The sequence below is a fragment of the Aquila chrysaetos genome, chromosome 6 (assembly GCF_900496995.4).
Source record: "Aquila chrysaetos chrysaetos chromosome 6, bAquChr1.4, whole genome shotgun sequence".
Lineage (NCBI taxonomy): Eukaryota > Metazoa > Chordata > Aves > Accipitriformes > Accipitridae > Aquila > Aquila chrysaetos.
In genome coordinates this window covers 13,289,391-13,317,334 of record NC_044009.1, presented here as the reverse complement: position 1 = coordinate 13,317,334, position 27,944 = coordinate 13,289,391, and the positions used below count along the sequence as shown (strand labels likewise).

Genomic DNA, 27,944 nt, shown 5'->3' with positions numbered 1-27,944 from the left:
ACTGCTGTGCTCCAGCGTGGGCAAATGTAGGGTCCTGGGGTTTTTTTCAGCTTGCCTATCAAATTGTGTTGCCTAAATGCTCACCTTTGCCTGGCAAGGAATCCTTCTTTCCTCTCAGAGCAGATGTGTGATCCTAAAAAAGACTAAAACTAAATAAAAACCTCGACTGAAATGGCAAAAACTGGTTGTATCCACTGATGTTCTTCAGCCCCACATCCTCCGGCCAAGCAAGATGCTGACCTGTGCAGTGCAAAGCAAGCAACAGTACATGCAGCCTATGAAAACATCACATCTGCCTTTTCCTGGGGTAGAAAATCATTCAAAAAAGCTGTAAGAAGCGCTGTAAATTCAAACTGAAAAGTTAACAGCCAGGAAAGCGTGTGTTTGCTTCTGTCCCCTTGTTTACTGAAGACTTATATCTGAGGGCCAGAGCAAATGCCCTTCGCTCCTTGCTGTCATATATCACATACCAACCCAGGCAACAGGTCACCAGCTCTCAGAGGGAGCTGCTGCCCTGTCTCAGGATGAAATCAATTCTGCATCTTCAAAAGACACAAATCATTCAAAGGTAGTCATGGACAGAAGAAATTGTACAAATACAGTGTTTGGGGTCAGGTCCTGAGGCACCTGGAATTGGCAGAGCTGCGGTGATTTATGTGAGCGAACTCTGGGGCACAGACCCCTCCACTTGTGCATCGGTTGGAGAGTTGATCTCATCCAGGAGAGCTTGCCAAAGCCATCAAGAGAGGGCTGTGTCCTGAGCAACATCCATCTTTACTGCAGGATAGGAAGGAGTCTGACGGGATGGCACCCTGGAAACCCTGTTACACGAAGGCTTGGGTATCCTCACGCCCTGTTGCTGCTCATAAACATTTGACGCTACAGAAACATCTTGAAGATGCTGTCTGCCGTGAGTGATGGTGCTCCATTGGCTTGGGGGACACAGGCTGCCATCCTGCTGAACTGGGGAGGGGTTTGAGAAAGGAATCCAAGTGAAGAATAGTGTTTGGTGCACTTAAAAGCAAGAAGATAAACTGCTTCAATCAGGTGTATTTACAGCTTAGTCACAGACATCCATGCTGACCTCTTCTTTACCTACAATTCGCTGTTCCCTGCATATAAAACCTCCTCTCCATGCAAGATTGTAAGACTAAATGGATCTATTGTGTCCTTTTGTGTATTTGGAGGACATTGCCCTGCAGGGCTAGTTCTCATAGTTGTAGCTTAGCAAGGGAAAACCTAATCTTAAACTGTTCAAGACATCAGGATTGTTGCCATCCCTCTCCAGCTTGCTCATCTTCGTTTTTCCCCTCCTTGAAGGCTACCTTTTTACCCAGTGCTAGTTCACCAAGTGCAACTAATCTTTAATGTAAAAGAAATGGAAAAAATAGGGAATAGCATCTCCAAAAGAAGCTGCAAACACAAGAATGAAAAGCTGGGTGGTGTGGACCACTCTCCCTTTCTGGATGATCCTTCTTCAGTGTTGAGAAATGCATTTATTTTTACCTAGAAACTGCACGGTGACTACCAGCCCTCTGAGATTTAAGCCTTGAGCTCTCTCCACTGAAATCAACAGCTGTATTTGCATGAATCATTAAAAAAGGAAAGAGTTTTGTTATCTCTAGCAAGTCTTTCTGCTTAGTGTGGTGGGTGGGAGAGTCAGTCCCAGGCTGGCGGTTATGTCTGTACCACATATTTCACAGTATAGCTGTAGGTTTGCCGACTGTCAGTTCACATACTTTCATGGTTACATCTTGTTCTAAATATAGGAAAAGCCTGGTAATCACTGACGTCAGGTGGTCCTGTTCCCAGTCAGCCCCCTACCACCTCATTAGCTTTTAAAATGTGCAGGTTTACAATAATATAAACTAGGAAATAGGGAGGCGTGAAAGGTAAGGCTCAAAGGTAAAAAACTTGTAACGGCAAACCTAACACGAAATGAGAATAATAAAATGTAAGGAAAGAATGTGAAAAAAGGTGATGGGTTGAAAAACGAGCCCCAGTATTTATAACTAGTAATGTAAATTCTCATGTTAAGAAAAATACAGGCTGGGGAGGAAAGAAACCGCCGCTCTGATCCTGCAGGTGTTCTGCAGTAGCATGAAGCATGTGCATTACTGTTAAACTTCTTGAGACCTTCGATAACACATACACATCATTTAAAGAGAAATTAACATTAGAAAGTGGTATTTATGAGTATAGGAGGAAAGGTTGTACTGAGCTTACCTTTAAACATCCTGCTTGTCTGTCGTCTGTCTAGCAGGGTTTGTGTCGGCTTGCAGCCAGTGGGGCCTGATCCATGCAGCTGGTCCGATTGCCCATACAGCCTTTTGAAACTGAGCTTTCTGTGCGTGGCTGCTGTACGAGGAGCAACTAATAGCGAGGGGATGCTGCGTTTGTGACTGTGTCTGACTTCTGAAGTGCGTCTGGGCTGAATTGAGCTTATGGGAGACATCAGGGCTGCAGGGGAGTTGACTTGGGTCTCCTTTTCTCCTGGTGTCCAATGACCCAGGTATGTAGGTACACTCATTTCATTGGAGCTGCCCTGGTGGAGACCTGGCTGCAGCTTCACCAGGCATCATGTGCTCATCAGCAGGATAACACTAAGCACCTCGGTAGGGGAATGGTGGTGTTCAGGTCCAGTGCAACTCCTCGGATATTTAAGTGAGAGGCAGATTTAAGTAGCTGTTGGGCTTTCTGAACTGTTCACCATTCCCAGTATGTTTGCATGTACTTTGGGGAAGCTCCTTCTCTTCTGCAAAGCAGAATTAGAGCATAAACCACGTTGATACATTGTGCATCCTGTAATTCCCCTCTTTTGTCATAGACTTTGGAGAAGTGACGCAAACTGCAAACTACATGATTACCCAAACTTGGGTAATTTCTGTGTTTCATCTTGTCCAAGGAGGTAGGAACAAAAACTGAAAATCTTCTTCATGCAATTGGGTGAGTTAAAGCCAAACAACACTGTAAAAGTGTGTGTCTGATTAGTTCAGGACCAGTTGCTGTATGTTAACTGTCTCCGTGTTCAGCAGAGCTGCCAGTGCATAAACATTCATGCAAGCGAAAGGCTGCATCTGCCTTTAATTGGGACAGATAAACTGCAGGCAAGCCAAATTCCTAGGCATGCCTGCACGTGTCCTTTGCAGAGCTGTAGTCTCTCCTAGTGATCTCACTTAAACATCGTCAAAATGATTAAAAGATGTCTTTCGCTTATCTTTTGAAACATAATTTTTGCTTGAAAAATAATCATGATGCTACTGACCACCATGCAGCACACTTTGTTAGTAGGTCTCAAAGCAGTTCACAACAAAGAGTTAAGTATTAGGCAGGGTTAGGATTTAAAACTAAACTAAACAATTTTCTCTCTGGAAATGCTGATTTATCAGAATTGAAACTATTTGTGGGAATAGGTATTCCCCTGAATTAAAAAAAAAACCCTGGTTTAGCACTGCTTTAAAAGGCACTGCTGTGATCTAAATTTGAAGTTTTATTTTCTGGATAGAAACAATGCTTTATTTGGCTTATACTAAAAAGCTGGAGAGCATTAAAAAAAGTCAAAATTGAAGCAAAACATCTTGAAATTATTATAGCAGAGTCTTTTGGATAATAGCCTTGTGAACGTTTTAGAGATATGAAGTTTTGCTTGAAGACAGATGCAGAAATATCAAGACGTTGACAATACCTCCAGTGCAGGAAGACCATTTTGCCATCAGCTTTAGTAGGTATGACCTCCCCATCCCGCACTTGGATGACCTGAAGGGCAGACAGAGATGGGGCAGGTCTGGAAATGGAAATTGAGTTTTGAAATCCTAGGCCAACTCCCTATCACCAAGATAACACCGTTCCCTTCCCTCCTTCTCCCTTCATTCCCAAATGGCTCCCTGGGAACTGCTGACTCCACGGGTGCTGCTGACTCCCTGCTAACCAGATCACCCTGCTGGGGATGTCCCAGGCACAGTGAACCAACCCGCACGGCTCCGGGCTCCCGTCACACCTCTGTCTGGCTCCTTCACTTAAGGAAGCGTGGAAATGCGTGTTTAAAGCTAACCTTGGTCATCTGAGCTAGAGGTATCAAAGTATTATTTCATGGAAGGATTAATTCATTCCAAACCTGCCCTCCAGATGAGTTTCACAAATCTATTCCACTTTTTAAATAAAATTTAATACACTTCCATCGTACCAACCACTACTTCTTTGGCTAGGTGGAATATTGTGTATACCAATAATGTTTTCCATACAAGTTGTTTGCACCATTTTCAAAAGGGGAGAGATTATTCCAAGCGAGGAGTTTGGCTGAGATGACCTCCTGGGGTCTCCTCTGACCTGAATTTTCCCTGTGATCCCTTGGCCATGAGAAATGGTTTGGGCTTTATTTTCTTGCTTCAGGCAAGTGCAGGTAGATCCTTTCATCACTTCTAGAAATCTTTTCAGAAACCATACTTGTTATTTTTGAGACTTTGGTGCAGAAGAGGAATAGATGGGCAGCTGGCAGAAGTTTTGTTTTTGACTCCAGTGGTGTCTGGACTTGCTGTGGTGTTTGTGTCTCCAAGTCTGACTCAAACCCAGTTCAAGCCAATGGAAAGAATCCCAGCAGCTTAACAGATACAAAGTTGCCACTCTTGAAAGGACATCATTTCGTAAATATCTCTTCTTTCTGATCTGCTGGTAAGCTATCATCAAACAGGGTTTTTAACGATGGTTATACAGGCATACACAAACATATTTCATCCTGCTGGTGCTACCCAGATGACGTGCTCTGCCGCACCATCACAACATATTTTGGCACCGACACTGTACCCATTGCACACAACCTTCTCTACCTGCCAAGTACTCTTTCCTTTTCTTGGGCACTGGCTGGGCTGTGCCTATTTGCCTTCATTTGCTGCCCTCTTGTCTTTGCTTTGATATGGCTCTACCTCTTTGGCTGTTCACTAGCTTCACTGCCTAAATTTGTCTATTTTAATGCTGCTAGAATCCTGTCATGTCAAGGGTGCCCACAGCCTCCATGGCGTCTTCCTTTCATAATCTAAGACAGACAAAATAGTCACCTGAATTTATTAGCACTTTGAAAAATGACTGTTCTCCTTAAAGGATAAGGATAAGCCTTATAAGGAAAGGTGGTACGTTTCATTAGACCAACTGATAGAAAAAACAGACAAGCTTTTGGCTATGCAAGTCTTTTCTTAGGGCATTTAGGAGTGGCCAGTGAGCAGATTTCTCCACGGCCTCACTTGTGCAAGGGCAGCTCCCCTATGGATGTGTCCACAAGGTCTGCAAGTTTTAAGCCAATGAAATGTTTCTCATAATCCATGACTTGCCTAACAAGGACTCCCCATGCAAAAATGGTTGTTTGTCTTCAGAGAAATGCTTTTGGAGAGCTATTTTGTGGTAAGTCACTCAATGTTACTGATCCTCATTAGATTAGAAAAGTACACGCTTCCCTCCAGGAAGAGTATGTAAGTGTTGGAATTTCTAACATTAGAAATGATTGAAACTGAGTGGTTTGAAATGGTAATTTTTCCTATAGCTGAAATTTAAAAGATGACAGTTTTCTTTCCCATGTGTCCGTTCTCATTATTTATCAGAACTTATGGTGTGATTTACATCCATAGCAAGTAAAATGGAAAGCCTGACTCCTTTAAGGCCACTGCCTCCCATCTCCTTTGCCTGCTGCTGCTCCAGCCTTTACCAAACACCTGCACTGCCACCTTCTGCCTGTCTTACAGCTCACAGGTGAATTTCCACCATTTCTTTTCTCATCCTGCCAAATTCGTGATGTATGTCCTAGGAAAACTTGAAATGCAAAGAAGAAACCATGTGTGCACATGCACAGTCAAGATGGTCTGTAAATTGATTTTTGTTTCTAGCTGGTTTCTATTACAGACAGCAATTGCACTACATCTAATTCCTAGCTTTAATTTAGAGGAAGGAAACTCTACAGTGTTGCTCCCCATGACCCAAACCCCTAAAATACTCTGCTCAGCCACTGTTAAGCCAACATATTGGCCAACGATTACGCACAAGTGTTTTTCTCAAGGTTTGCTCAACAGCCTGATTGATACAGGCAATGTCTGAAATAACCAAATGGGTGCTGGTGGAAGACAAAGCTTAGACCATCAGTTGGTATAAATCAGGATTTCTCACTTTGGAGAAGCTACCCTGATTCATAGCCAGTGGTTATCTGTTTGAAGTTATCACATGAACTGTGTTAGTTGTGTCTGCTTCCACTGTGGCTTAGGAAAAGGAAACCCGAGTGGCGCATGTCTATGGCTTATGGCTAGAAGGAAGATGTCCCCCCTTTTTTTTTTCTTTCTTTCTTCACAGTTGAAATATTAGTTAAATACAAAGTCGAGAAAAAAAAATAGGTATCTGAAAGCCAGGTGAACCCAGATGTACTTTAAACCCTCTCACATCGCTCACTTTAAAGAATTCTTTGTATTTTTCCTTTCCTGGTGAAGGAAGCAGTGCCAAAGTCACCCTCTATTTAGAAAAATAAATGTTCTTAGTGAACATGCTAATTCCTGCAGCAGGCAGCCCCATGCTGAGCGGCACTTCCAAGCAGGAGCAGAGGCCCTGGCCCCAGCCCTGTGAACCTTTGAAAGAGAGATGGACTCACCACTGTCTCCCGGAAAGCGCCAGAGCAATTATTAAATATCTAAACCCTAACCTTTAACAGAAAGCCAGTTCTTGCAGGCTTGAGAGACTTGATGCATGCACGAAAAGGTTGGAAAATTTTCCCCCGCATTGTAAACATGATTTCCCTCAGCATACTGCAGCATGGCTAAGGGAACAGTGGCATCTGGTGTTCGCTGGGCTGTCTTACAGCCATCGCTTCCCAAGTGGGTGCTGGCAGGCTTCGCTGGGGGTGGGCAGGGTTTGGCTCCCCACATGCAGGTATCTGGTGGCACCTGAGACCTGTAGGATGTCAAAGACATCTGTACAAGCATTCAGGTGCGATACAGGTCATATGGGAGACTCAAGCCCACCTGAATGGCAGCTAGAGCTCTGGATGGTGCATCAAATGAGAGAAACCCAAACTTGCTTCTAGTGAAGAAGGTAATCACTCTTGTTGGGGGATGAATTCCCCCCACCCAGGACTGTGGCAGTGATGCAGCGTCACCAGGGAGCCTCTGACTTGGGTGCTGTTTGAAATTTATGTATTTTATGAAATCTTTATTCCCTCTTTCTCACTGGAGAGGAATTTGCTGCCTAATGAGGTGCCCTGGTCCATTTGGTGAGGCAGCCTGTCCACCCAGAGGCCTATGACAGTCAGTCTGTGCTGCAACTGTGCTCAGCTGTGATGCTCAACTGTGTGAGTCTGACTTGTTTTTACTATCAGAACATCTCAGTTTAATCTCACATTCTCAGTTTGAGACCCAAAATGCAAGTGCTGCCCAGGAGCCTTTCCCTTGCCAGTGCCAGTGATTTTAACTTGCCCAAAATCTGGAATGCGTTTCACTGGGAGATGTTTGTTTGAGCCTCTTTCCCCATCTTTGTTCTTGCCATTAAACAGGATAGTCCCACCATATCTGCTGTATAGACATGGGTAACTTTTCCGCTGTTACAGCCTAAATACATCTTTTAAACACCTCTGGCAGGCCAGTATCAATAGGCAACCGGGCAGTATCTGGACCTTATGGTGAGTGTGTGCCGTCTGTGGGTTCCGGGTGGATGCTCCTCTACTGCTGGTCCCCGAGACACAGCCAAAGGCTTGTTTGGTGACAAACTAAGCTGTGTTTCCTTCTCCTAGCAGGAGAGGAAGCCCAAATCTGAGCAAAACAAAAGTTTAAGGTGTGTGTCTGCCTCATAATTTCTATGCAAATTAGAAAAGGCAAATTACTCCCTGCATTTTGCTAACTGAAATACAGTTTATCAGTCTTCTATCGCAAGTGCGTAAAAGACAGGGCATTTCCTACTGAGATGAACAGGATGACGAACTTGGACCTCTATGGAAACAATTTCTGCTGGTTCCTATAATTTTTCAAGTTGCAGATTTTTAGAAGTTCTGCATCCTTATACTTAACCAAAGGCTGTTTTGCAGTATTTGCAGGTTACCCCATGACCAGTTTTATCTGAGTTCTATGACTGACAGATCTTTTTCCGCTCATGTTGTGATCAGTACATAATCTGATGCACAAGTTCCTGGGCCTTCTGCTTCGCTCTGATCCAATGATGCTGTTAATTCCTACTCCTCCCTGTGGCTGTGCTCAGAAATTCAGCATTTCGCCTACACAGGGCCTTACTTCGGTAGCTAAACTCATTCAGAGATCCTAATTATTGTCCCTTTTAGGCAGTTTCTGTCCTATTAAGTTACAACAAAATGCATTTTGTTGACATCGGAACCAGTTTCACAGCTACAAGTGGTAGCAAAGGGTGGTTCTGCAAAGGCGCTGCTTAATGTCAACCTCTGTCGCCAAAACAAGCAGCACCACAGCTAACAAGAGCTCTTCTTCTCACCCATGAGATTTTGGAACTCATCAGGTGGTTTTACGTAACATGTAGTACTATAAAGTGGTAACGTCCTAAGAGCTGACTTTTGGGTAGCGTCATGTACTTTGCCACGGTGTTCCTCAGACTGCTGGATCTCTCTGTTCTGTACCAGTTTGTTCAAATCAAACCCTGGAGTTGCCACGCACTGAAGTTTATTTTCTATAAAAACATGGGAGGTTTTCCAAAGTGCAGCTGAACTTCTGCTAAAAAAAATAAATTAAAAAATCAATGGGAACTGGGCACCTAACTCCAAATCCCACTGAAATAAATTTCAGTCCCCATCATCTCCTACAAAGACTTCGGTCCTAACCTGGCAAATGACCCTACTCTTGCAAGTCAATGGACAATTGTAAGCGTGTGGAGAACAGGCCGCAGAGGCATATGGTCTGCAAATACCCCAACCCTTTTGCTATTAGCAGTCAAGATAAATGTTGCTGTCTGAGTAGGGTTACAGAGAGAGTAAGAAATGTTAGTTTTGTAATGTGTTTTGTTTATTAAACTCTGTTTTCACTGATGTCCTGAGCTGACAAAAATGCTTCCCAGGAAGACTGACAAACAGAAACAATTAATAAATATATATATATCTTTCAAACACTGTAGGTATAAACAAATAAAAGCTCTGTTTTGCTATTTTGGGAGGTCCTGTGTAACCAGCATTTTCAACTGGCCAATTAGCAGCACATGTGTTCAACAGTGAAGAACTTCCCCTTGTTTTCAAATGATCAAATCCAGTGTTTTAAAATTATTGCTCATTATCAGACAAAACCCCAAGATATAAAGAACGTTCATTAAAAATCCTCATTAACAGCAGGGGTGGTATATATTGACAGTACATGCAGCTTTATAATGGGATTTTTTAATGCAATTAAGACCAAAACTTTCAGAAATTGATAGATGTTGGGCAACCGATCTGAGGATATTACAGGAGCCAAATTCTCAGCAGCTCTGACCTTGGCACCTTCCCAAAATCTACCTTAAGATGTCAGGCTGAGCACCCCCCAACACAAACGCCTCCAAACCACTAATGGCTGGGGATAGAGCACCCAACTGCGACACTGCTCCAAGGCTTTGCCACCTGGCATTAAATCCTCCGCAGGCTACATGCTGCTCCTGCCTCTTTGCCAAATCCCCTGGGACCTGCCCAGCAGGGCTGCCATAGGCTGGGGATGAAGAAGAGGACCAGTGCACAGAGAAACGTCATGGAATTGTAGATGACTGAGGTATTTTTCCTTCCTTGCTGGTCCTCCCAGCTGGCAGGGTCAACGGTGGGGACAGTGGCAGGTACCAGTGGAAGGTGGAAACGCGGATCTCCTCACAGCGCTTGTAACTAGAGGCATCTCAACTTTTGCAGCTACTGGTAGCAATGCTTTGCACGGCAGGTTCCCCCCCCCCCGTGCCTATCGTGCACACTACTCAGCTTGAGGTCTCCCACCAGGGCTACGCTACGGCGGTTCTTGCTCCCTTCTGCTTGGGAGCACCTTGGGGCCAGCATCTGCCTTCCCCTACCCTCCTGGTGGGGCACAGCTCGCTGACCTCCTCGCTCTGCTCCGGCGAGCCCACTTGCTTCTCTGCAGGAAAACAAGGAGCGGCACTACTTGTGCTAACCCCTCGGCAGAGGAGCCTGGTCCCGGAGCGAAGGAAACCCGCTGTCCGTCTTGCGCCAGCGAGGCATGTTCCTCAGGGCATCATGACAGCAATACACTGGGGGGCCTTCTGGCTATCGTCCACTCTTTCCCCGCTGGGTCTCTTCGGATACACCACACTGGCCATCTTGAAGAACTCATCTGCAGCATCCAGAGCTATGAGCCGATCCTGCCAAAGCAATGGGGTTTTATAATCACTACGGGCTGCTTTGGGCAGCTCCCTGGTCAGGGTCCTCCCTCCGTTCCTGCTCTCAGGTTAAGCCAGGCATTAGGCCTAATCTTTTCCCACTTCATTAATAGGCTGCAAGAGCACCCAGTTACACAGGCTTAAAGGAACTTGGCTGGGGCAAATTCATGGTGCTACAGCAGTGACATTTCCAAGGAAGCTGAACAGCCAAGCTGTAAGTGCAACATCTGACAGGGACGCCCCAGATGCCACCATGTAGTTGAGCATCCTCTGGTGCTCCCCTTCGTCTGAGCTCACTTGCAGAGATGGGGGCAGTGGGGAGGAAGGCACGCTCGGAGCTACTCACCACCACAAAGAGGTAGCGCTCAGAAAGCTCCCAGCTGGTCGGGAAGATGTTTGTCTCTTCAGACAGCTTTAACAGGAAGTCCCGGGCTTTGCCCATGTTCTGGGAGTCACTAATGATGCTGAGTTTGGTCACCGACAAGAGGGAGTCCGCTTCCTTCTGGAAACCTGGGAAAGAGATGTCTTACAGAAATGAGTCAAACATGTGGGCAGGGTCATCTCTGAGTCCTCCAGGCTCTTGCAAGGCTCCTTATTCCCACTCCACCTTGGGCTGCTGCGTTCCCTACTTGCTAAAACAAACTAATGTTTCCTTGAGGCATGCTCCGTGTCTGCACTTGGGGCAGGTATGAGCTTGCTGGTGGGGAAAAAAAAAAACATAAATCCACTTAGAGCAAGTTTGTTGCTAGTCTTCCAGAGAAGGCAGATGAACGTGCGCACCCAGGGTGTTGATTCAGCTCTTCCATGTTCTCATGCTGCCAGAGCTTTCGGGGCTGTTGGGGCTTCCTGAGCACCCCAGCAGCTACGGCTATATGTTGTTGGGAGGTAACAGTGATAAAAAACCTGTGGCAGTAATGAATGCATGGGTGATTGTTCCCGTAGCAGTCAGCATCTCTTATAGGAAGGGTATCCAGGGAAGGAAAGGGGGAGGAGAATGAATGCAGGGATCTTTAGATGTAAGGGCTACCATTAACTCTTACTTTAGCTCCACGGAGCTGGTGGTGATGTGTCTCACCTGAAAGCACTTATGGGGAAAGAGTGGTGGTCTTACGATTAAAGCACAGGTCTAGATAACAAAAGACAGCAGGTTTCACATCTGGTTGCATGTCTAGCTTCACTAAGGCCAAGCGATCCCTGGCCTTGAGCTTCCCCACCCTTTGCAAAACAGCTCCGGAGCCACTGCGGATGTGAGGGAGATGTGGGAGCGCCTTTGTCAACGTGCAGTAACAGATGTAAGGACGTCAAGTGATCCCTCCCATGTTTGGGCTGTACAGGCTGCGTGAGCACCTGGGTGAAGATGAACGCTGATACCTAGTTATGAATTTATAATGTTCCTCCCATCCAGATGCCAGAACAGCAGGTAGGGCAGGAGCAGCTGAGATACCCATCTCTTTTCCTCCCAGTGATATCCTTGAACAGCCCAACAAGTGTGCTCGACTCGCACATCCTCCTCTCATTAGCTGCCAACCACCTCCAGAGCATGATGCAAGTCACCAAGCTGATGTGCCGGTACGGCACATCTCTTTGGCCCAAGTGTCACATGCTGTGCGCAATGTAATTGGGAAAACCAGGTCACACCCGCCACTGCCTTCTCTGGAGGAACAGCAGCTGAGCACACAGGACCGGTGGGTGCAGTTCACTGCCTGCAGGCTAGGAAATAGCAGGAGTAGGAGGGCCACTGTTGAGCAATTTCATCTGGTGAAAGAATACTTCAAATTCACTTAGGAGAAAACAACGTGGGTGGTTTAGCTCTGATCAGCTGGCATGGGCTAAGGAAGGAAAATAGATGTATCATCTGTGTTCAAATCTGAAAGGAATATTCATTTCTCCCTGCTTATCTTGTTTAGAAAAACCCAGGGTGAACTCCCAGGTATCCCTGCTAAGTTTCCACAAGGAAGCTTGAAATGGATGACTGTGCATGGTATTATGGGCTCGTGGGCTTTTTGACATCCCTGCAGACACAGTGGCTCCGTCTCCTCCCAGCCGTGCCTGAGCTCTGGGGAGCCTCCCGCAGGCTCTCAGCTGCCATGTGGGCTACCTGATGGCACTGCTCAGCAACCTTGTTTCATTTTCCTCCCTCTCTCCTCTACCAGCCTGATTTTGTGGAGCCATTCCCATCCTCGACCATCATGTGACCTCTCATTTGGTACCACAGAAATGACAACCTTTTGTCCTCTAGCTTACCTAAATCCTCCAAAATGTGCTTCCACCTGCTTCTCACTTCTTTTCGGGTCTGCCGTAAGGTATAAATATCATAGTTGAGCTTTTGCCATTCCTGCAAAGCAAAGGGATAAGAGACACTCAGTCATTTGCATGTGGGGAGGTCTCTGCTGCTTTTCTAGGAATTTCAGCTTTTAGAAATGGAGCCAGAGTTGAACTGTTGTTGTTGGCACTGAGGGATCGGTATGAAGGTTGATGGCCAGGCTGCCGTTGTCCCTGGAAGAAATTACACTGACTAGCATAGTATATTTTAGTTTTATATTTGGTACAGCATCTCTGTATCTTCTCTGCATGTACACAATAGGCTTCCAGTTACCTTGAAATGGGATTACAGAATTTTAGGCGTGGCCAATGACCAAAGTGGTCAAACAGGGACAATACAATTCCAGCTCTGTGCTGGAAATGATAATGCTGTCCTAGGCTGGAGAACAACATGAACTTCTAAATGTAGCTCATCTGAGAGACTTCAGTCTCTTTGTTCCAAAGCCCTTTTCCCCAAACCTTGACACCCCAGCTAGTATCAAAACCTGAGGTTGTGAAAATACCTTATTCAGCCTCTATAGCTCAAGAAACCACAACCACATATCAATAATTACCTTCTATAAACTATTGCAACACCTTATTTTCATATCCTTGCAGTTACACTGGCATGGCACATTTTCTTACAGCTGATGATAGCCCATGGGAAACAAAGTTTGGAAAAAAGTTACTGCTCTCAGTATGCTCACACATACAGTGGCTTCTCCAAACTGTTCAGCCCTCTGTTTGGCATTAAACTGGAGTAGACAGGTTTTCAAAAGTACTGGAAAACAAGAAAAATAAACTTTTTTTAAAAGGCTTGGTACCCTTTTTTAAATAGCAGAGAAGAGGGATGCACGAGGATGGTTGAGGGCTGAGCTGGAGTCATCTGACATAATAACTATTAGTGGCTGCTAGTTGCTGCAGTTAATGCCTCACTTAACTATAGAGCTTAAATCCTTGCACTTGACCTCAAGCTTTGTATCTGCATAATGGGACACTGTCTAAAAGCGAAGGTTTTGAGGTTATTTATTAAAGTTATACCAGCACAACTAAACACATCTGTACAAGCATGCATTCCTGTGGAAATGCATGTATTCTGCAAGAAAACCAGGAGTACTTTTGCTACCAGAGTTTAATCAATGCACACACTACAAAGGATGCATTTACAGAAGCATCCACACAGCAGGTCATAACATCACTCAGATAATTTCCCTGCACTAACAACCTTAATGAATCTCATTTCTCAGCAACAGATTACATAGATGGACTCTTACAGAATAAATGGGTGTTGATCTGTGCCGTCTCCCTGGGATTTTCCTACATGACGTACTGGGTTCAAAGGGGTTAAACAATACCCGTGAAGGTCACCTGTGTGTTAGAAATCCCACTGTTTTTCTGATACCTGGTGCCTTAAAGAGTTGACTTGATTCGATAAAGAGTTGGAGATTTCTTAAGTGTTTTTTTCCTGAACCTGGCTGACACGCCACGACTGCAGAGAATTAAACGACAAGCCTGTTTTCTTGTTCAGCTATAGCTGCAGGAAGCCCTTGGAGATTACGCTTTGGAAGAAGCAGCTGGCCAGGTTAAGACACCGATGAATTCAGGTCAGGAGAGCAGGGGAAATGCAGCTCCACCTGCAGCCGCTCGCTCTGCACCGCTCGTCCTCCCGGAGAGCAAAATCCCCTTCATTTTTAGCTTTGTGTTGCTGCTGACAACTAGCTAGCTTTGCTGATCAGAGGCGCGTTTCTCTCTTGACTGCAGTGGTACTCGAAAACAGCTTTACTGTTTGCACAGGAGGGCACCTGGCTGCCAGTGCAAGGCATCAAAACATCTCTTCAGCCCTTTGCAAAAGAAAGGAGGTAGGGACCAGACTCTCTTCTCTCTTGACACTGGCTCGTAGCTAGGAACTGAGCTCCTCTCAGTGAAAAAGAAAAGAGGGGCTTTATTGTATGAAAGCTTTGTGGGAAGTTTATTGCAAAGTTGAAAGTTTTTAAAAAGAGAATAAAGGCTGCATGATGCCTTGCTCCCCACTGGCAGGGATCCCTCAGAAACTTCTCAGCCTGCTTGTGACCCCATGGTATAAGCAGAAAGGAGAGCAAACCAGTCTGGTCATGCTGGTAGGGAAATAAGCTGCGTGTCTCTGCCCTCCCGTGGAGATAAACAAGTGCTTTAACGCAGGCGATCGATCAACACAGCCACTGTGATTCCAGGCGCGCTTCACGCTGCTGAATTAGTGAGCCGGGGGGTGGGAAAGATGCTCCTCTCTCCAAAACATGGCTTATTGGCACCTAGCAGCAGCTTTCAGGGCTGCGGGGATTTAACCCCCGTGGGAGTGAGCCAGACTTCTCGCTAAGCTAAACGGCGAGCAGTGCTTAGCATGCAGGGAAGCTGCTCCTGATTTTCTCTGGATTAACAGCAGTGTGTTTTCCTTTGTCTGTTTTTATTTTAAGGGAATCTAGGTTATGGCTTTCTTGTATGTCATAGTTAGAGCTGCGTTATGAGTACAGTGCATATTTAGTCCCAGGGGACCTCTAACAGTGTCCTGTCAATGAAGAATTTGGGGAGTGTGCAAAAGAGCAGCTTTGGTACAGAAAATGATGCTTAACGGTGGTGCCTGGGTGGGACCTCTTGTTTTGGTGGGATTTCTTTTGCCTGAGCATGGAGCTGGATGCATTTATATTTCTGTAGAGAAAGCTGGGAGGAGGATGCTGCACATGGTGCAAGTCACTGAAAAGCAACTAGTGACAGCAGAGATTATCAGGATCAGGTTGGGCAGCTACAGGCTGAGCTCTCAGAGGGACTTATGCCCTGTTCTCCATCAGCCTCAGAAACCACTGAGTTTTCTCAGGCGATTCCTTGTAGCAGAGACATCCTAAATGCTGTGGGCAGGGGGCTGTCCTCTGTGTTGCTTTAATGAGGAAATAAAGTTCAGAGCATCTTTCCATCCCCGAAATTACTCTAAAAAGCATCTCCCTTTAGCTACACAGCAGAGGAAGAGCAAAGCTTGTCCTGCCCATGTCTCCACATAGGAATGGGCAACATCAGAGACTTTGGGGAGGGTGTTCCCCATGCACATCCCGTGAGTCACCAAGATGTGACCTGTGCAGGGAGCGTTTGGTCGGGGCCAGGCGGCATCACGAGGCGATGCTGCTCAGCACCGATGCCGGGCAGCCCCAGGGCAGGCAGCCGGGGCTCCGCACCAAACCTCGCTCTCGCTCAGCCCTCGCTGCGGCTGTGACGGGGAAGGCTGCGGCGTACCAGGGCACCGGCGAGATGCAGGACAGGGCACACCGGTCCTTGAGCAGCCCTGGGCAGAGCGAGGCCAGAGCAGGCTGCCCTTTGCGCCGCATCCCGGGCTGGCTCCCCCCCAAAGACCCTTCCAGCACGGTGTCTGAGCCTGTATGCAGGCACAGGACAAGCAGCTCTCTCCCAAAACTTAACATTGTTTTGCACCTTCTGTGCAGCTCCATTCCCTGTCCTGCCTTTTGCAAAATTAGGTGTAACTTCTGGGGCAGTGAGGAGTCACAGTACTGGGAAAGTTCAGCAGAAGACTGGTCTTCACCACACCCCTTGGTGTTTCTATGGGTCTGGGACATCCCAGCAATGCATTCAAAATCAATCCTTTAAGAAAAAATACCCTTTTGCCAAAATCTGAATTAACCACAGGAAACCAAAGCAGGTTGCAGTTTCTGGCCCTGTTTTTTGCAACCAGTTTTGCCCTTTTAAGCCTACATAGCAGGGCACAACATATACCAGTGGGGGCTTGAGAAAACCCTTTGTGCATGAGTCAAGAATATTCCGGGAGCAGCAGAGAAACCCTGCTGCCTCTCTCCTGTGAGTGCTCAGCCCTTCAAATATTTAGCTGGAAAACTCCCCCAGACTCTCTAGTGTGATATACTAAATCTGCAAACACCAAGTGGAAGTGAGGAAATGCTGGGCATGAAATATAAGCCAGGTTGGTACATAACCGAGAGCTCTGAGAAAAAATGTGCCAAGAGAACAGGCAAGCACTGTCCAACTTTTCATCCCTGCTCGTATGGAAATTTCCTAATTAGTAGGTAGCTTTCCTCATGTTGCTAAAGCAATCCTCTACCAAAGCCTTCTGCTTTATTCCCTTAAAAGCAATTGGTGTCACCGTTCTGTTCAAGAGTTATTTTGGAAATGAGGTAAAAACAGAATTATCAGGGAAAGACTGCAAAATACCAGTCCAGGCAGGTACCACGCCGTGTCCAGGGATGCTCCTGCTCTGGCTCTGCGACTGGCCCCACTGGAAGCAGTTGAACAAATACAAACCCTAGATCCACGCTCATACACTGAATCATCGACGGACATCTCAGCTTAGAATAAGCTTAAATTGGATTCAGTTTTAAAAGAGGCATGCAGGCATTAAGAGGGTCGGGTTCTGGGCTACCCGACTGGCATCCCCAACCCCTGCACAAATCCCATCATCGCTCCATGCCCCAGCAACAGCGTGTCGCAATACTGACCTTCTCTGTAACCTGTTTAAAAAAGAATAATCCTGTAGAAGAGCAGGAGGAAGCAGAAAAATAGGCCTTGTCAGCTTGTTAATTGGCTTGCCAGGAGGATCATGCCAGCATAGCTCTGCTAGCCAGGACCCCAGCAGAGATGCAGGCTGAGGAATTGCCTTTGCTAGTGGGCTTTATGAGCCCACCTTCCCCCCAAGGGAATAAGCCAAAAGAAGAAAGAAAGACTGCATTTACAACAAGCCGCAAGAACAGTGTTTTTTCCTTGGTCATAATGCAAAACCCCACCTTTAGTTTCTGTTCACAGACAGGCGGCGCAGCTGCCCTAAACCTGGCTCCTTCTCTGAAGCCAGTATTGGTGCAACAGCTCAGGCTCTCTGCCCACGGCTGGGTAACTCGACGCACCGCATCAGAGGACATTGAGGCACCAGGGCCACCACAAAGTGGACCTCATGGAGGGGGCTATCTGCCACATCACGCACATAAGCCCAGCAATAAGCCCAGTGCAGCTCTTACTGTTAATATTGGAGGCTTGCCGGAGCCACAGTAGTCCCCATTCCCCATAAAATGCTTTCCTCCACACTAGCAGGGTACGTGCTGGATCAGTGACTTGGCCTGTATCTATGCACCATCTTAAGTAACATCCTGTTTTCCTAGAGGTCCTCATTTCACCTCCAGATTTGGGGTTTTACTTTACACCACAACAGGTTCAATGATGCTGCAGAGCAGGAGCAGGAAAAAACCATTTTTTCCATAGTTGAAACATTGACCCTAGCCTTCAAAAGCTTTGATGACAGCTTTGATCTCCAAAGGCTGCATCAGCTTCACCAGCTCCCTTAAGCCAGCCCTTCAGCTATGGCTTTTCTGGTTTTCTCTGCGCACACCCTCCCTTGCCCATACTTTGCTTCAGCAAGCACATCAAGCTCATCGGCCTCAAGCAGAGAGAAATGTGAAGCTGCGAGTTGCTCAGTCCTTATGATTTTAGGAGGCTCCAGAGAATCTTGCCTTATCTACCTATTGCACAGTGGGTTTGGCAACCGCTGGGTGCTCCAGCGGGCTCCACCACAGCCAACGGCCCCGTGAGCTGTCACTCCCAGCACATGGCACCGAGCAGGACAAACAAGTGGGTGTGAAACAGGGCGCTCCTGGGACATCACGGTGCTTGCGTTGAAGAGGTTGCTGCCCTGCTTCAGCGAGGAGCAGGGTGGAGCAGCCCTGCCATCCTTATACAAGCCAAGGTCACCACGAGTTTGGGCTGGAGCTGCCAAATTTCCCAGAGCGGGGCTGTCAGGAGGCGGCAGGGAGAAGAAACAGCTCCGCATGGGTTGGGTGTTGGTCCTGCCCCATGGCGGGGGCAAGGAACTGATGCCGAGGGAGGACACCAATGCTGTGAGTTGCTGGCAGCCCCACCATGAATGATCTAACGTGCAGAAAATTGACTGAACTACAGGATGCACTCAGTGTTGAGCACCTGGCCCTTTGCATCCACAATTTGGTTTATTTATTTACAGCGATCCACAATGCAGAGGTGCCCAGGCCAGGAGACAGCTGTCCCTGCACCATGCCCGCTGACCTCCAGCACTGTGCCGATGGCACCACTGCGTCCTGGCCCACCGCTTCTCCTGTCCTAGCTCACAGCACCTCATCACTCTGTGAACAACCATTTTAAAAAAAACAAAATACCCAGGAAAGCAGAAGTGGGTTAGCCAGGTTAAGAAAAATGCGATATTGGTTTGAGGCTGAGGTGGTGCCGTACAGATAAAGCACACATGATGTAGAGTGACCTGCTCTTTGGGATCCTTCCAAAGTCCTGTGCTAGGAAATCGCTAAGATAAAGGTGGGGAATGGCAAAGCATACAGTTAAGTGCACAGCACACCAAAATATCTTTGTTAAATGAAGGAGCAGAAATACAGGGAATAGTTCTCCTTTCAGTCTGATTTTAACCAAGAGAAGAAAAGGACCTATAGTTTCGTAACGCTTATGCACTGCACAAAGAAGAAACCGTTCCCCTGTCCCCTTTCCTGCAGCATCCACACACGCTCCCAAAGCAGATTATGGCTTTTGCAGCCCAGTGCTGTTTTGCAATTAGATTTTTCTTCTCTCTCTCAGGGCTAAAGTCTCATAAGGAGGGGAGGGCAATGCAATCTGCCCTAGTTTTAAAATGCTCGCTGGAGTAAGGAGAGATTTCGGCACCCGGGGCCAAATGCAGGAATGTTGGTTGGCTTTGCCAGCCAAGTCCCTCCCTGTTCTGCCACCCAGAAAAAGCTGCAGCTGGAAATGGCAGCAGCTTGCCGGGCTTACATATCGTGCCTCAGTTTCCCTAGCTGTGAAAGAGAGACAGCAATCACTAGCTGCAAAGGGCACTGTGCCATAATTCAAATCAAGCATATCATGTGTTTGCTTTCTTCAAAGTCAGCCTGATGTTGTACTCCTCAGGCTTTTTGATTAATTGCACTGCATTAAAAAACAGGGTATGTGATCTTACATTTGTTATGGAGAGGAAGGCCCATGCTCTTTGTACTTTCCTTTTTCACTGGCAGGCACGGGGACTGCTCAGACCCACTAAAAACCCTATGGATATGCTGAAGGCACAGAGAAAGCGGTGGATTTAGGACAGGCAGGCACACTGGGTTTAGGACAGGCAGATGCAGGAGCGCTCTCCTGCTCACCCATAACTGATGCTCTCCTCTGCAACCTGAGCAAGGCTGACACATAACTCTCCTTCGCCCAGGGAGACATCTTTTTAGCAGCCCATCCACTTATGATACCGTTTTATAAATAATAAAAGCTTTTACAAGGCCTGCCTCATAATGAGCCCTAAATCAAGCTAAAAGGCCGCTTGAATGGGTGCAGGCTGAAATCAGGAGCTTCAGCGCTGCCATGAAGTACACCCAGCTCTGCAACAACTCAGGAGCGGTGCAGCCTCCTAAATGGAGTTGTCCTCGTTTCCTTCAGCTAATTTGGGCTGGATGAAGCTCCCTGTCTTCTCTAAGACAAGCAATTGCAAGGTAGAGAAAACAGCGGTGGGGAGGGAAGAGGACATCTTCGGCTGTAGCTGTAAAGGTTACGTGCAGCCATGAAAGCATTGTTACAAAACCATCTATTGTAAACACCACGATTAATTCAATCCCCATCAAAAAAAAAAAAAAATTAAATGGGGATTCCGGCCAACTGTATACAAGGACTGCATTATCTCATTTTGAGTTTTAAAAATTGTAATTTTGATCTCAGCTGCACCTTTTGAGTTTAAGGCTTCTGGTGAAAGCTGAGCTAGCTTGTGGTTTAAGGGGACTATCACAGGAGGAAGAGTTACAGTCTTGTGGTGTCTTGGATGAAATGGGGTCATGTTGAAATTAAACGTGAAGCCTCCAGGTTTTCCTGCAAATATTTTCAAGTCTTAAAAGCAATCAGAGAGGGGAAAATGTGACACTATTTGCTATAGCCTGCTCCTAATCAGGCCACTGAAATCTCCTTTGCGCCGAAGTGCTTTAGCAAAGGAAATCAGGGCTGCAAAACAGCCTTTATGTAACAGCGATGATTTTTCCCTTCTGCGCTAAGAGCTGTGCCAGTTCTCCGCTTCTCAATAATTGCCGTATAACCCATTAGAGGAGTATTTAACTTGACGCGTCACTGGAGCGGCAGCTCAGCTCCAGGCACTGTCATTGCTGGGCAAACTCCACTGCAGGCAGGGCTAATGCCAGTGTGATCACAGAAAGGCCAAACCAGGGGAATATCAGACAAAAAGAGCAGCCTGTGAAGCTAGCAAATTGAGCTGGGGATCCCAGTGCTACCAGTACACGTTTGCAGAAGGTGGTGGTAGAGACGCTTGCAGGGCCATCATGCATTCCAGCTCCGGGTGGCTCTCCTAGCTCAGCTGCCAGAGACATCCCTGAGCTTCCCAGGGATGAGATGGCTACAGATGTATCCACACCAGATACAGAATAAAATCTGGAGGGTGATGGAGCAGATGAGAGGACCTGATGCCTACGTGAGCCACGCTGGGGGACTTTGGGGTCTTTATAGCGGCTTAACAGGTACTTAAATAAAGGCACTGCCAAAGCATCCGATGAAAGCACCGAGCCTCAGCCCGCAGTGAAACCAAGCACAAGGAACGGCACCGCCTCACCTCCGAGTCCTTGTCCAGCTGGTTCCTGACCACGATCATGTTGTACAGCACCCGGTCGTCGTCCGCCTCCGTGTGGGTCACGTCATGTGGGGTGCTCCACAGGTTCTGCTCCTCGTCCCGCGCCAGCGTGGCTCCAAAGGAGGCGTAGGGGTTGTTGTTACTGCAGAGGGGGGGAGAGGTGAGGCAGCGTTATCTACCGCAGCATCACGCTGCCTCCTTATACCTTCCCAGGGTAAAGTGCCCATTGCTGTGGCATCCCCTCTTGCAGCCCAACGTCCTGCCTGGGAGAGGGGAGGAAGAGGAGTGGGGAATGGGAAGACAGAGTTTTTTACCTTAGCAAACATTCTGACCATGCAAGCCATGGTTCAAACCAGGCAGTGCTGCCATGAAAGACATCAGACACACAAATTTACTAAAGACACCAGATATTATTTGAGCAGGTAGGATGGAGGAACTGTGAGCATCCATCTGCAAGGATGAAGAGCGGCATCTCCCCATTGCTCCTGCAGCTCCCTGCCCTGCTTCCCATCACATCTTCCTACCCTGAACCCTGCATAAGCCCGCCCCCAGCCTTTCCAGGCTTAATGTGGGAACAGTTCTAATTAACTAAGACTCAAAAATGCCAGCAGCTCCGGAGGGTATTTTCTCTCTGCCCGACTAACCCTGCAGCCATGCCAAGATCCCAGTGGCACAGTCTGTCCCCACAGAGACTTTGTGCGCAGGGGGGTATGCTTGAGCAGCAGGCAAGGGGATGGCTGCATGCAATGCCTCTCCCTTGGCTCTTGGCCAAAGAAGCAGCTTCTACCCATCTTCTCCTCAAAGGCAGTGCCGTTGGGCATGGTTTTATTTCGGACAAAACACAAGCCACCTCTGCTGAGGGAGCTGGGGCTGGTTAGCCCAGGGAAGAGATGGCTCGGGGGCATCTCATCCATGTGTATAAGTACCTAATGGGAGGGAGTGAAGGAGATGGAGCCAGACCCTTCTCAGTGGTGTCCCATGATAGGATACACATTGAAATATAGGAAATTCTGTTTAATTGTAAGAAGGGTGGGTGAACACTGGTACAGGCTGCCCAGAGAGGTTGTGGAGTCTCCATCCTTGGAGGCACTCAAAACCTGATTGGACACAGTCCTGGGCAACCTGCTCCAGCTGACCCTGCTCGAGCAGGGGTTGGACTGGATGCTCTCCAGAGGTCCCATATCCACAACCATGTTACTGTGTGACCCTGCAGCTCTATTTTCTCCCCAGCAGCCCAAACCCTACCAAATCAAGCAGGCAATCCCTGCAGGAGCCCCTCACCCCAGCAGCTCCTACCTGAGAAGTACAGAGATGCACTGAGCTGCACAAGTACCTGTGCCAAGGCACAGAAAGGACATTTACCCCCATCTCTATTTGGGGATGGAAACGTCTTCAGCCTGCTTGTGAACTCCAGGCTTTATTTGCTTAGTGGTCAGCAAAACAGAGCATCATCTTCCGGGAAGGCTGTCCCCACCAAGGCAAGGAGCTTTTCTCTGCACTGATGGCTGTTCTGTGTTTTATGGCTTTACGTTGCTACTGGAATGTGCATTTTTTTATAGGGTTATTTAATTCTGCCGGGAGAACTTTTAGCAGACGATTGCCATAACGTTTCTAATCAAGATGTCCAGACATTTGAGCAGCACAACACATATGGAGAAATATTTTCGGCATTACACAATAGTCTCATCAGCCATCCTGTGGCAATCCCTGCTCAATTCTTGTTAGAACAACCCACTGTTTATTCTATTTGCTACCCAAAACCCAATCCTTTCGCAAGGAACCCACCCAGTGAAACCTCAGATAACACTGCAGGCGCTTTAGCCTTGACATCAAGCCATAAAGAAGATGTTAAGAGGAGCTCCAGCACATAGATAAAATAGAAAAAAATAATTCACATCAGCATTCCTGCAGGAAGGTTAATTAGACTTTCAACAAACCAAAAACCTGAGCAACAGGTAATAAGGGAAAAGATAATCTCTTATAATCTCTCATTAAAGACAAGCAAACGAACGTAACTGGGAGGGGGTGGATGGCATAACTCAGCCATTCCTACACCAGAGCCAGCATGGGTTCACTCAAAACATTTTTCAAATGTGGAGCAGACAGAATCCCAGCCTGGAAGAAATTACTCAGGAGCCAGCCATGCTATCAGCATGAGTTCGGTCCCATCCTGCCTTCGACAGTCTTCTTCCTACTCCGTGACTTGCTGGTACCCTTAACACCTGAATTACTTTATAAACCAATATCTGGCAATAACACTAACACACTTTAGCTTTTACATGCCACTCCCTCACAGCTTGCAAGGCACTTCCCAACACATCTCTATTTCCAAACCACGGTACAGAGCATCCACCAGCCTGTAAGGGATGTGGGCAGTGCCCAGGAGTCAGCAAATCCATACAAGCACGGAGAGCTCTGCCAACAGCGAGCACCCCCAGAGCATGCTAGACTTCCAAGCAACATTTAAAATGAAGAAATGAGAGGAAAAAAAGGAGCACATGAATGGCAGCCTGCTTTGCAGGTTACAGGAGTCCCTGTGGGACCAGAGGGGACTCAGACAATTTCACACTCTAGGCTTTATCCAGAAAATGGTGAGCACTAACGTTTCATCAATAAATTTCTGCTCCAGGGGGCTTTCAGTCCAGATTAAACTCATTTTGGGATTTGGAGCCCAAATTCTTGGTTTATTTGCATCTTGAGGACACCACGTGAGCCAGACCCCACCTTCCCACATCAAGAGACAGCCAGGCAGCCTGGATGCTTTCCTGCAGCAGCCCAGCTCGCTGGCTTTGTCTGGGGTTTCTTTTCCCAGCCCCACACTAGCGCTGTGCCTACATCTGTGCTCCATCCCCACCTCCACGCACAGCGCTGGCTGCTCTTGCTGGCCTCGTCACGGGTTACAGCCAGCCTTGTATACGCTTGGGTAATATATGCACCTAATTATACACATATTACCTCCTCCTCACTGCTTCGTTCTTTGACGTGTTGAATTTATGAGGCTGCAGCCACTCTGCTTGGGGAAAATAAGGTGAAAAGTCATAAAGTCAACATTTCAGTAGCAACACCAGCTCCCAAAACCTAAAACTCAGCTAAAAGATCTGAAATCTCAAGCAAGTCATTCCTTTTAAACAATGCTGCGATAAAAAAAAAAAAAAAAGACAGCAAGCGTGCTCTTGCAAGATCCCTGCATTTAAATAAAACCCCAAAGCCTCCCGAAGAGGGACGAGCCAGCGATTAGGCTGTTAGCTTAATTACGCTGGCACACTTGTGCAAGAGCAGGTGCCTTTTGAATGCCCAGCATTTATGCAGGCTTTCCTACTTATAGCCAGCATTAACTGGATCACCGGCAGAAGGCATGTTACTAAAGAAAGGTGTCCGGTGAGGGACAGCCACCCAGGCCGGCAAAGGCAGCAGGAAGGAGCCTCTCCGCCCCTGTGCTCGGCTTTTGTTAGGTTAATGCCAATTTCCTGGGCTGGAGGCCCCATGCTCAGGATTATCTGGTTATTATTTAGGTAACTGCTTTAACAGAAAGAAATGAGGACATTTCAAGCCCTGTTGCTGGCTCTGCTATTCCCTGATACCTATGTAGGCCACACCGGGAGCATCCCCCGCTCCTTCTCGAAATGCCTCTCTCCCACCAATGACACAGGGAGGGCACGGTCCCTGCCCCGTCCCAGGGCTGGGGTACCCACTGCGGGCTTCAGCAGCAGCCAGCATCCCGGCTGGCAGCTGGGGAGGGAGGCAGAGGTGCCGCACACCCCACGAACGGATGTTTTGCAACACGCAAAACCTCCTTACGTGCTTGCACAGCTCACAGCATTTCTCCGCAACTCGGGACTTCGTCTTTTCATACCACTCCCACCCCCAAAACCTCACGGCTCCGGGCACAAGACGGATGCAACCGACAGCTGGAGAGAAAAATCTGCTCTCTAGAAATCAGCACGCGTGCTGCTTTCGCATAAAGCTGGCTCCAGCAGTGCTGGAGTCAGTGCTCCAGTCAGCTCCTTTCCAGCATCCCCAGCCCGGGACCAGAGCTGGGACCTGACCCCCTGCCCAGCGATGCGGGGACCCCCCTTTTTGTTCAGCGCCTCGGCCTCCTCGGTTGAAATCCCACCGTGGGAAGACAAAAGCTGTACGGTTCCTACGGCAAGGGGCACACGGGAAACACCGAAGAGAGCCGGCTCTCGGTTCAGCTCGCTAAAACTTCACCGTGAAAATCCCCACGGCACGCAGCAGCCCGGCGTGCACCGTGCCACGAGGTGTCAGAAAGAGCCCGGCCCCTGTGGCAAGCCAACCCGGGCGGAAAGAGAACCGAAAGCCGCTTGTTACCGCCGGGAGAAAATCCCTTTGGAGCCTCGACCGGCTCTCGCAGGGGGACGGCCAACTCCTTCACGGAGAGCAGCGGTTGTAAAATCGCTAGAAACTGTAATTTTTTTTTTTTTTTTTTTGGGGGGGGGAGCGGAACGGGGCTCGGCTTGACGCGCCGGGGCAGCCAACCGGCGGGAAAGGGCTCCGGGGTCCAGACGGAGCCGGCGTGGGGGCAAAAAGGGGCTCACGCGTGGCTGTGGGCCAGCGGAGCGACCCATCTCCGGTGGGAGCATTCCTCCTCCTGCGCAAGGCGGGGGGGGGGGCTCAGCCCCATCCCTCCAAGAGGGCTGGGGGTTCGGGTAAGGGGCCGGGGGTGGGGGGGGGTCCTCACCTGAGCAAGGGCTCCTTCTCGGGCGCCGCCGCCTCCCCTCCGCAGCAGCCGCAGCAGCCGCCCAGCGAGCGCAGCCAGGCCCGCAGCCCCATCGGCGCGGCCGGAGAGCCGCGCTGGGCGGGCCGGGCTGAGCCCTCCCCCGGCCCGGCAGCGCCGGCGCCGAAGCAGCGGGGCAGTGCCGAGCTCCGCGCCCGCCGCGCCTCCCCCGCCGCCCTTCCCCGCCGGCAGCGGCCTCCCGCGGCGGCTCTGGGCGGCTTGGCTCGGGGCCAGAGACCCTGCGCCCTCCTGAGCCTTCCCGCGTCCCCCCGCACCCTCCTGCGCCCTCCTGCTCTCTGCTGCATCCTCCTGCAACCCTCTGCATCCTGCTGCACCCTCCTGTGCCTTCCGCATCCTCCTGCGTCCTCTTGCATCTTCCCACACCCCCCTGCACGCCCCTGCATCCCACTGCACCCCACTGCATCCTGCTGCACCCTCTTGCATCCTCACACGTTCTCCTGCACCCCTTTGCGCCCTCCTGCAATCCCCTGCATCCTCACACACCCCCCTGCACCCTTTCGCACCCTCCTGCAACCTACTGCACCTTCCTGTACCCTCCTGAACCATCCTGCACCCTCCTGTGCCCTCTTGCAATCTACTGCACCCTCTTGTACCCCCCTGCACCCTCCCGCATCCTCCCGCACTCTCCTCAATGCCCGTTTCAGCCGGGGGGGGGTGAGGGCCAGAGGTGCGTTGCGTTTGCAGCCTCCAGCCCTCGCCCCCCCCCCAGCTGAAACGGACTACCACTGGCCATCACAGCATGGCCAGAAACCAGAAATCCCCCTTTTTGCAGTCCTCCTCACCACTACTCTTCCAGGCTTGTTCCCGCTTGGTTTTCAGGACACAGGGCTGTGATCCTGGGAACTGCAATGGGAAATGAGCAGGGGCTGATGGACTCGGCCGTCTTGCAGCGCAGGGGTTTTTGGAGGAAAGAAGAGCCTAAAAGATTGTTCCCTTCCCCTTATTTTTCCCTTTCTTATGATGAATATTCCTATCGCATGCCTAGCTCAGACCCCAAGGAAGAAGAAAAAGCTTAAACACTGAATTAGGATGGTCCTGGATCTCATTTAATCACCACAGCTTTGACTGCATTTCAGAACAGACCATCAAGCCTCAGCCAGTCCCCACGGCAATCACTCTAAGTGTGGTTGGCCACGCACATCCCAAAGAGTCATTTAATTTTAGTACAGCAGCTTCCTAACACCACTGAATTTTTTGCTTATCCCAGCAGATATAATAATATAATCTACTATATCCTCATGCCCAGCACACGCACACAAGGAAAGGTGAAATAAAATCAATTTGCACTCACGTTTCTCCCCCTCTTTTTAATTCCAGGGCTTGTTAATTCATCATCAGTGAATTTATGGCCCCTCGGATGCCCAAGAGCCCTGGAAAGTGAAGCTCTGTGCTAGACAAGGCACAACCATTTTGTAACAGCGCTGCAAAATGCCCTAAAGGAATGTACTCAGCTCGGGGACTTTGTAGCATCCGACTCCAGCCCTAGTGAGGTTTCCCTAACAGTTATTTCATGAGGGGATCAAGCACGGAGGCTCACAGAACCCTGCCAGGGTGCAGAAGGGGGAATTCAGCTGGAGCACATTTAGGAGTCAACTAAATTGCACAGACACCGCAACCATCACACGCAAACCCCGGCAGCACTGGTGGTGGCTTCCCCTATGGACTCACCTCCCCTCTCCAATTCTGTGTCCACCAGAGGACATGGGAGGTGGGAAACCTCTGGGCACCTGAAACGCAGGGGCTAAAGCTGAAGGTAGAGGTATGTGGTGCTTTGCAGCTATTGCACAAGGACTGTCTAAAGTGCCTAACCTTAGTCTTCACACCTGATGCTTTCTGAAAAGCACTGGAGCCCAAGAGTTCTCCGTCTCTCTCCGAGATCTTGTTTGCTCCCAAATGCCTAGAAATAAACATTTCTGGTAAGGAGAAGAGAAACCC

General features: G+C 48.5%; 1 protein-coding gene across 1 annotated transcript; it reads right to left on the bottom strand.

The window, feature by feature from the left end:
• Positions 1-8,962: 8,962 nt before the first annotated feature.
• MREG (melanoregulin) lies at positions 8,963-26,173 on the bottom strand. Its single transcript, XM_030017686.2, has 5 exons — positions 25,953-26,173; positions 21,236-21,395; positions 12,568-12,658; positions 10,670-10,833; positions 8,963-10,305 (listed from the first exon to the last, which is right to left on the bottom strand). The coding sequence occupies exons 1-5, from the start codon at positions 26,042-26,044 to the stop codon at positions 10,171-10,173; spliced, it is 642 nt and encodes a 213-aa protein (XP_029873546.1). The 5' UTR covers positions 26,045-26,173; the 3' UTR covers positions 8,963-10,170.
• Positions 26,174-27,944: the final 1,771 nt, after the last annotated feature.

What these genes read in the sequence shown, in the direction of transcription:
- MREG (XM_030017686.2), bottom strand. Translation starts at nt 26,044, where the DNA reads ATGGGGCTGCGGGCCTGGCTGCGCTCGCTGGGCGGCTGCTGCGGCTGC. An exon ending in GAGAAGGAGCCCTTGCTCAG is followed by an intron (nt 21,396 to 25,952) that starts GTGAGGACCCCC and finishes CCCCCTCTGCAG; the next exon opens with TAACAACAACCCCTACGCCT. An exon ending in AGCTGGACAAGGACTCGGAG is followed by an intron (nt 12,659 to 21,235) that starts GTGAGGCGGTGC and finishes TTTGCTTTGCAG; the next exon opens with GAATGGCAAAAGCTCAACTA.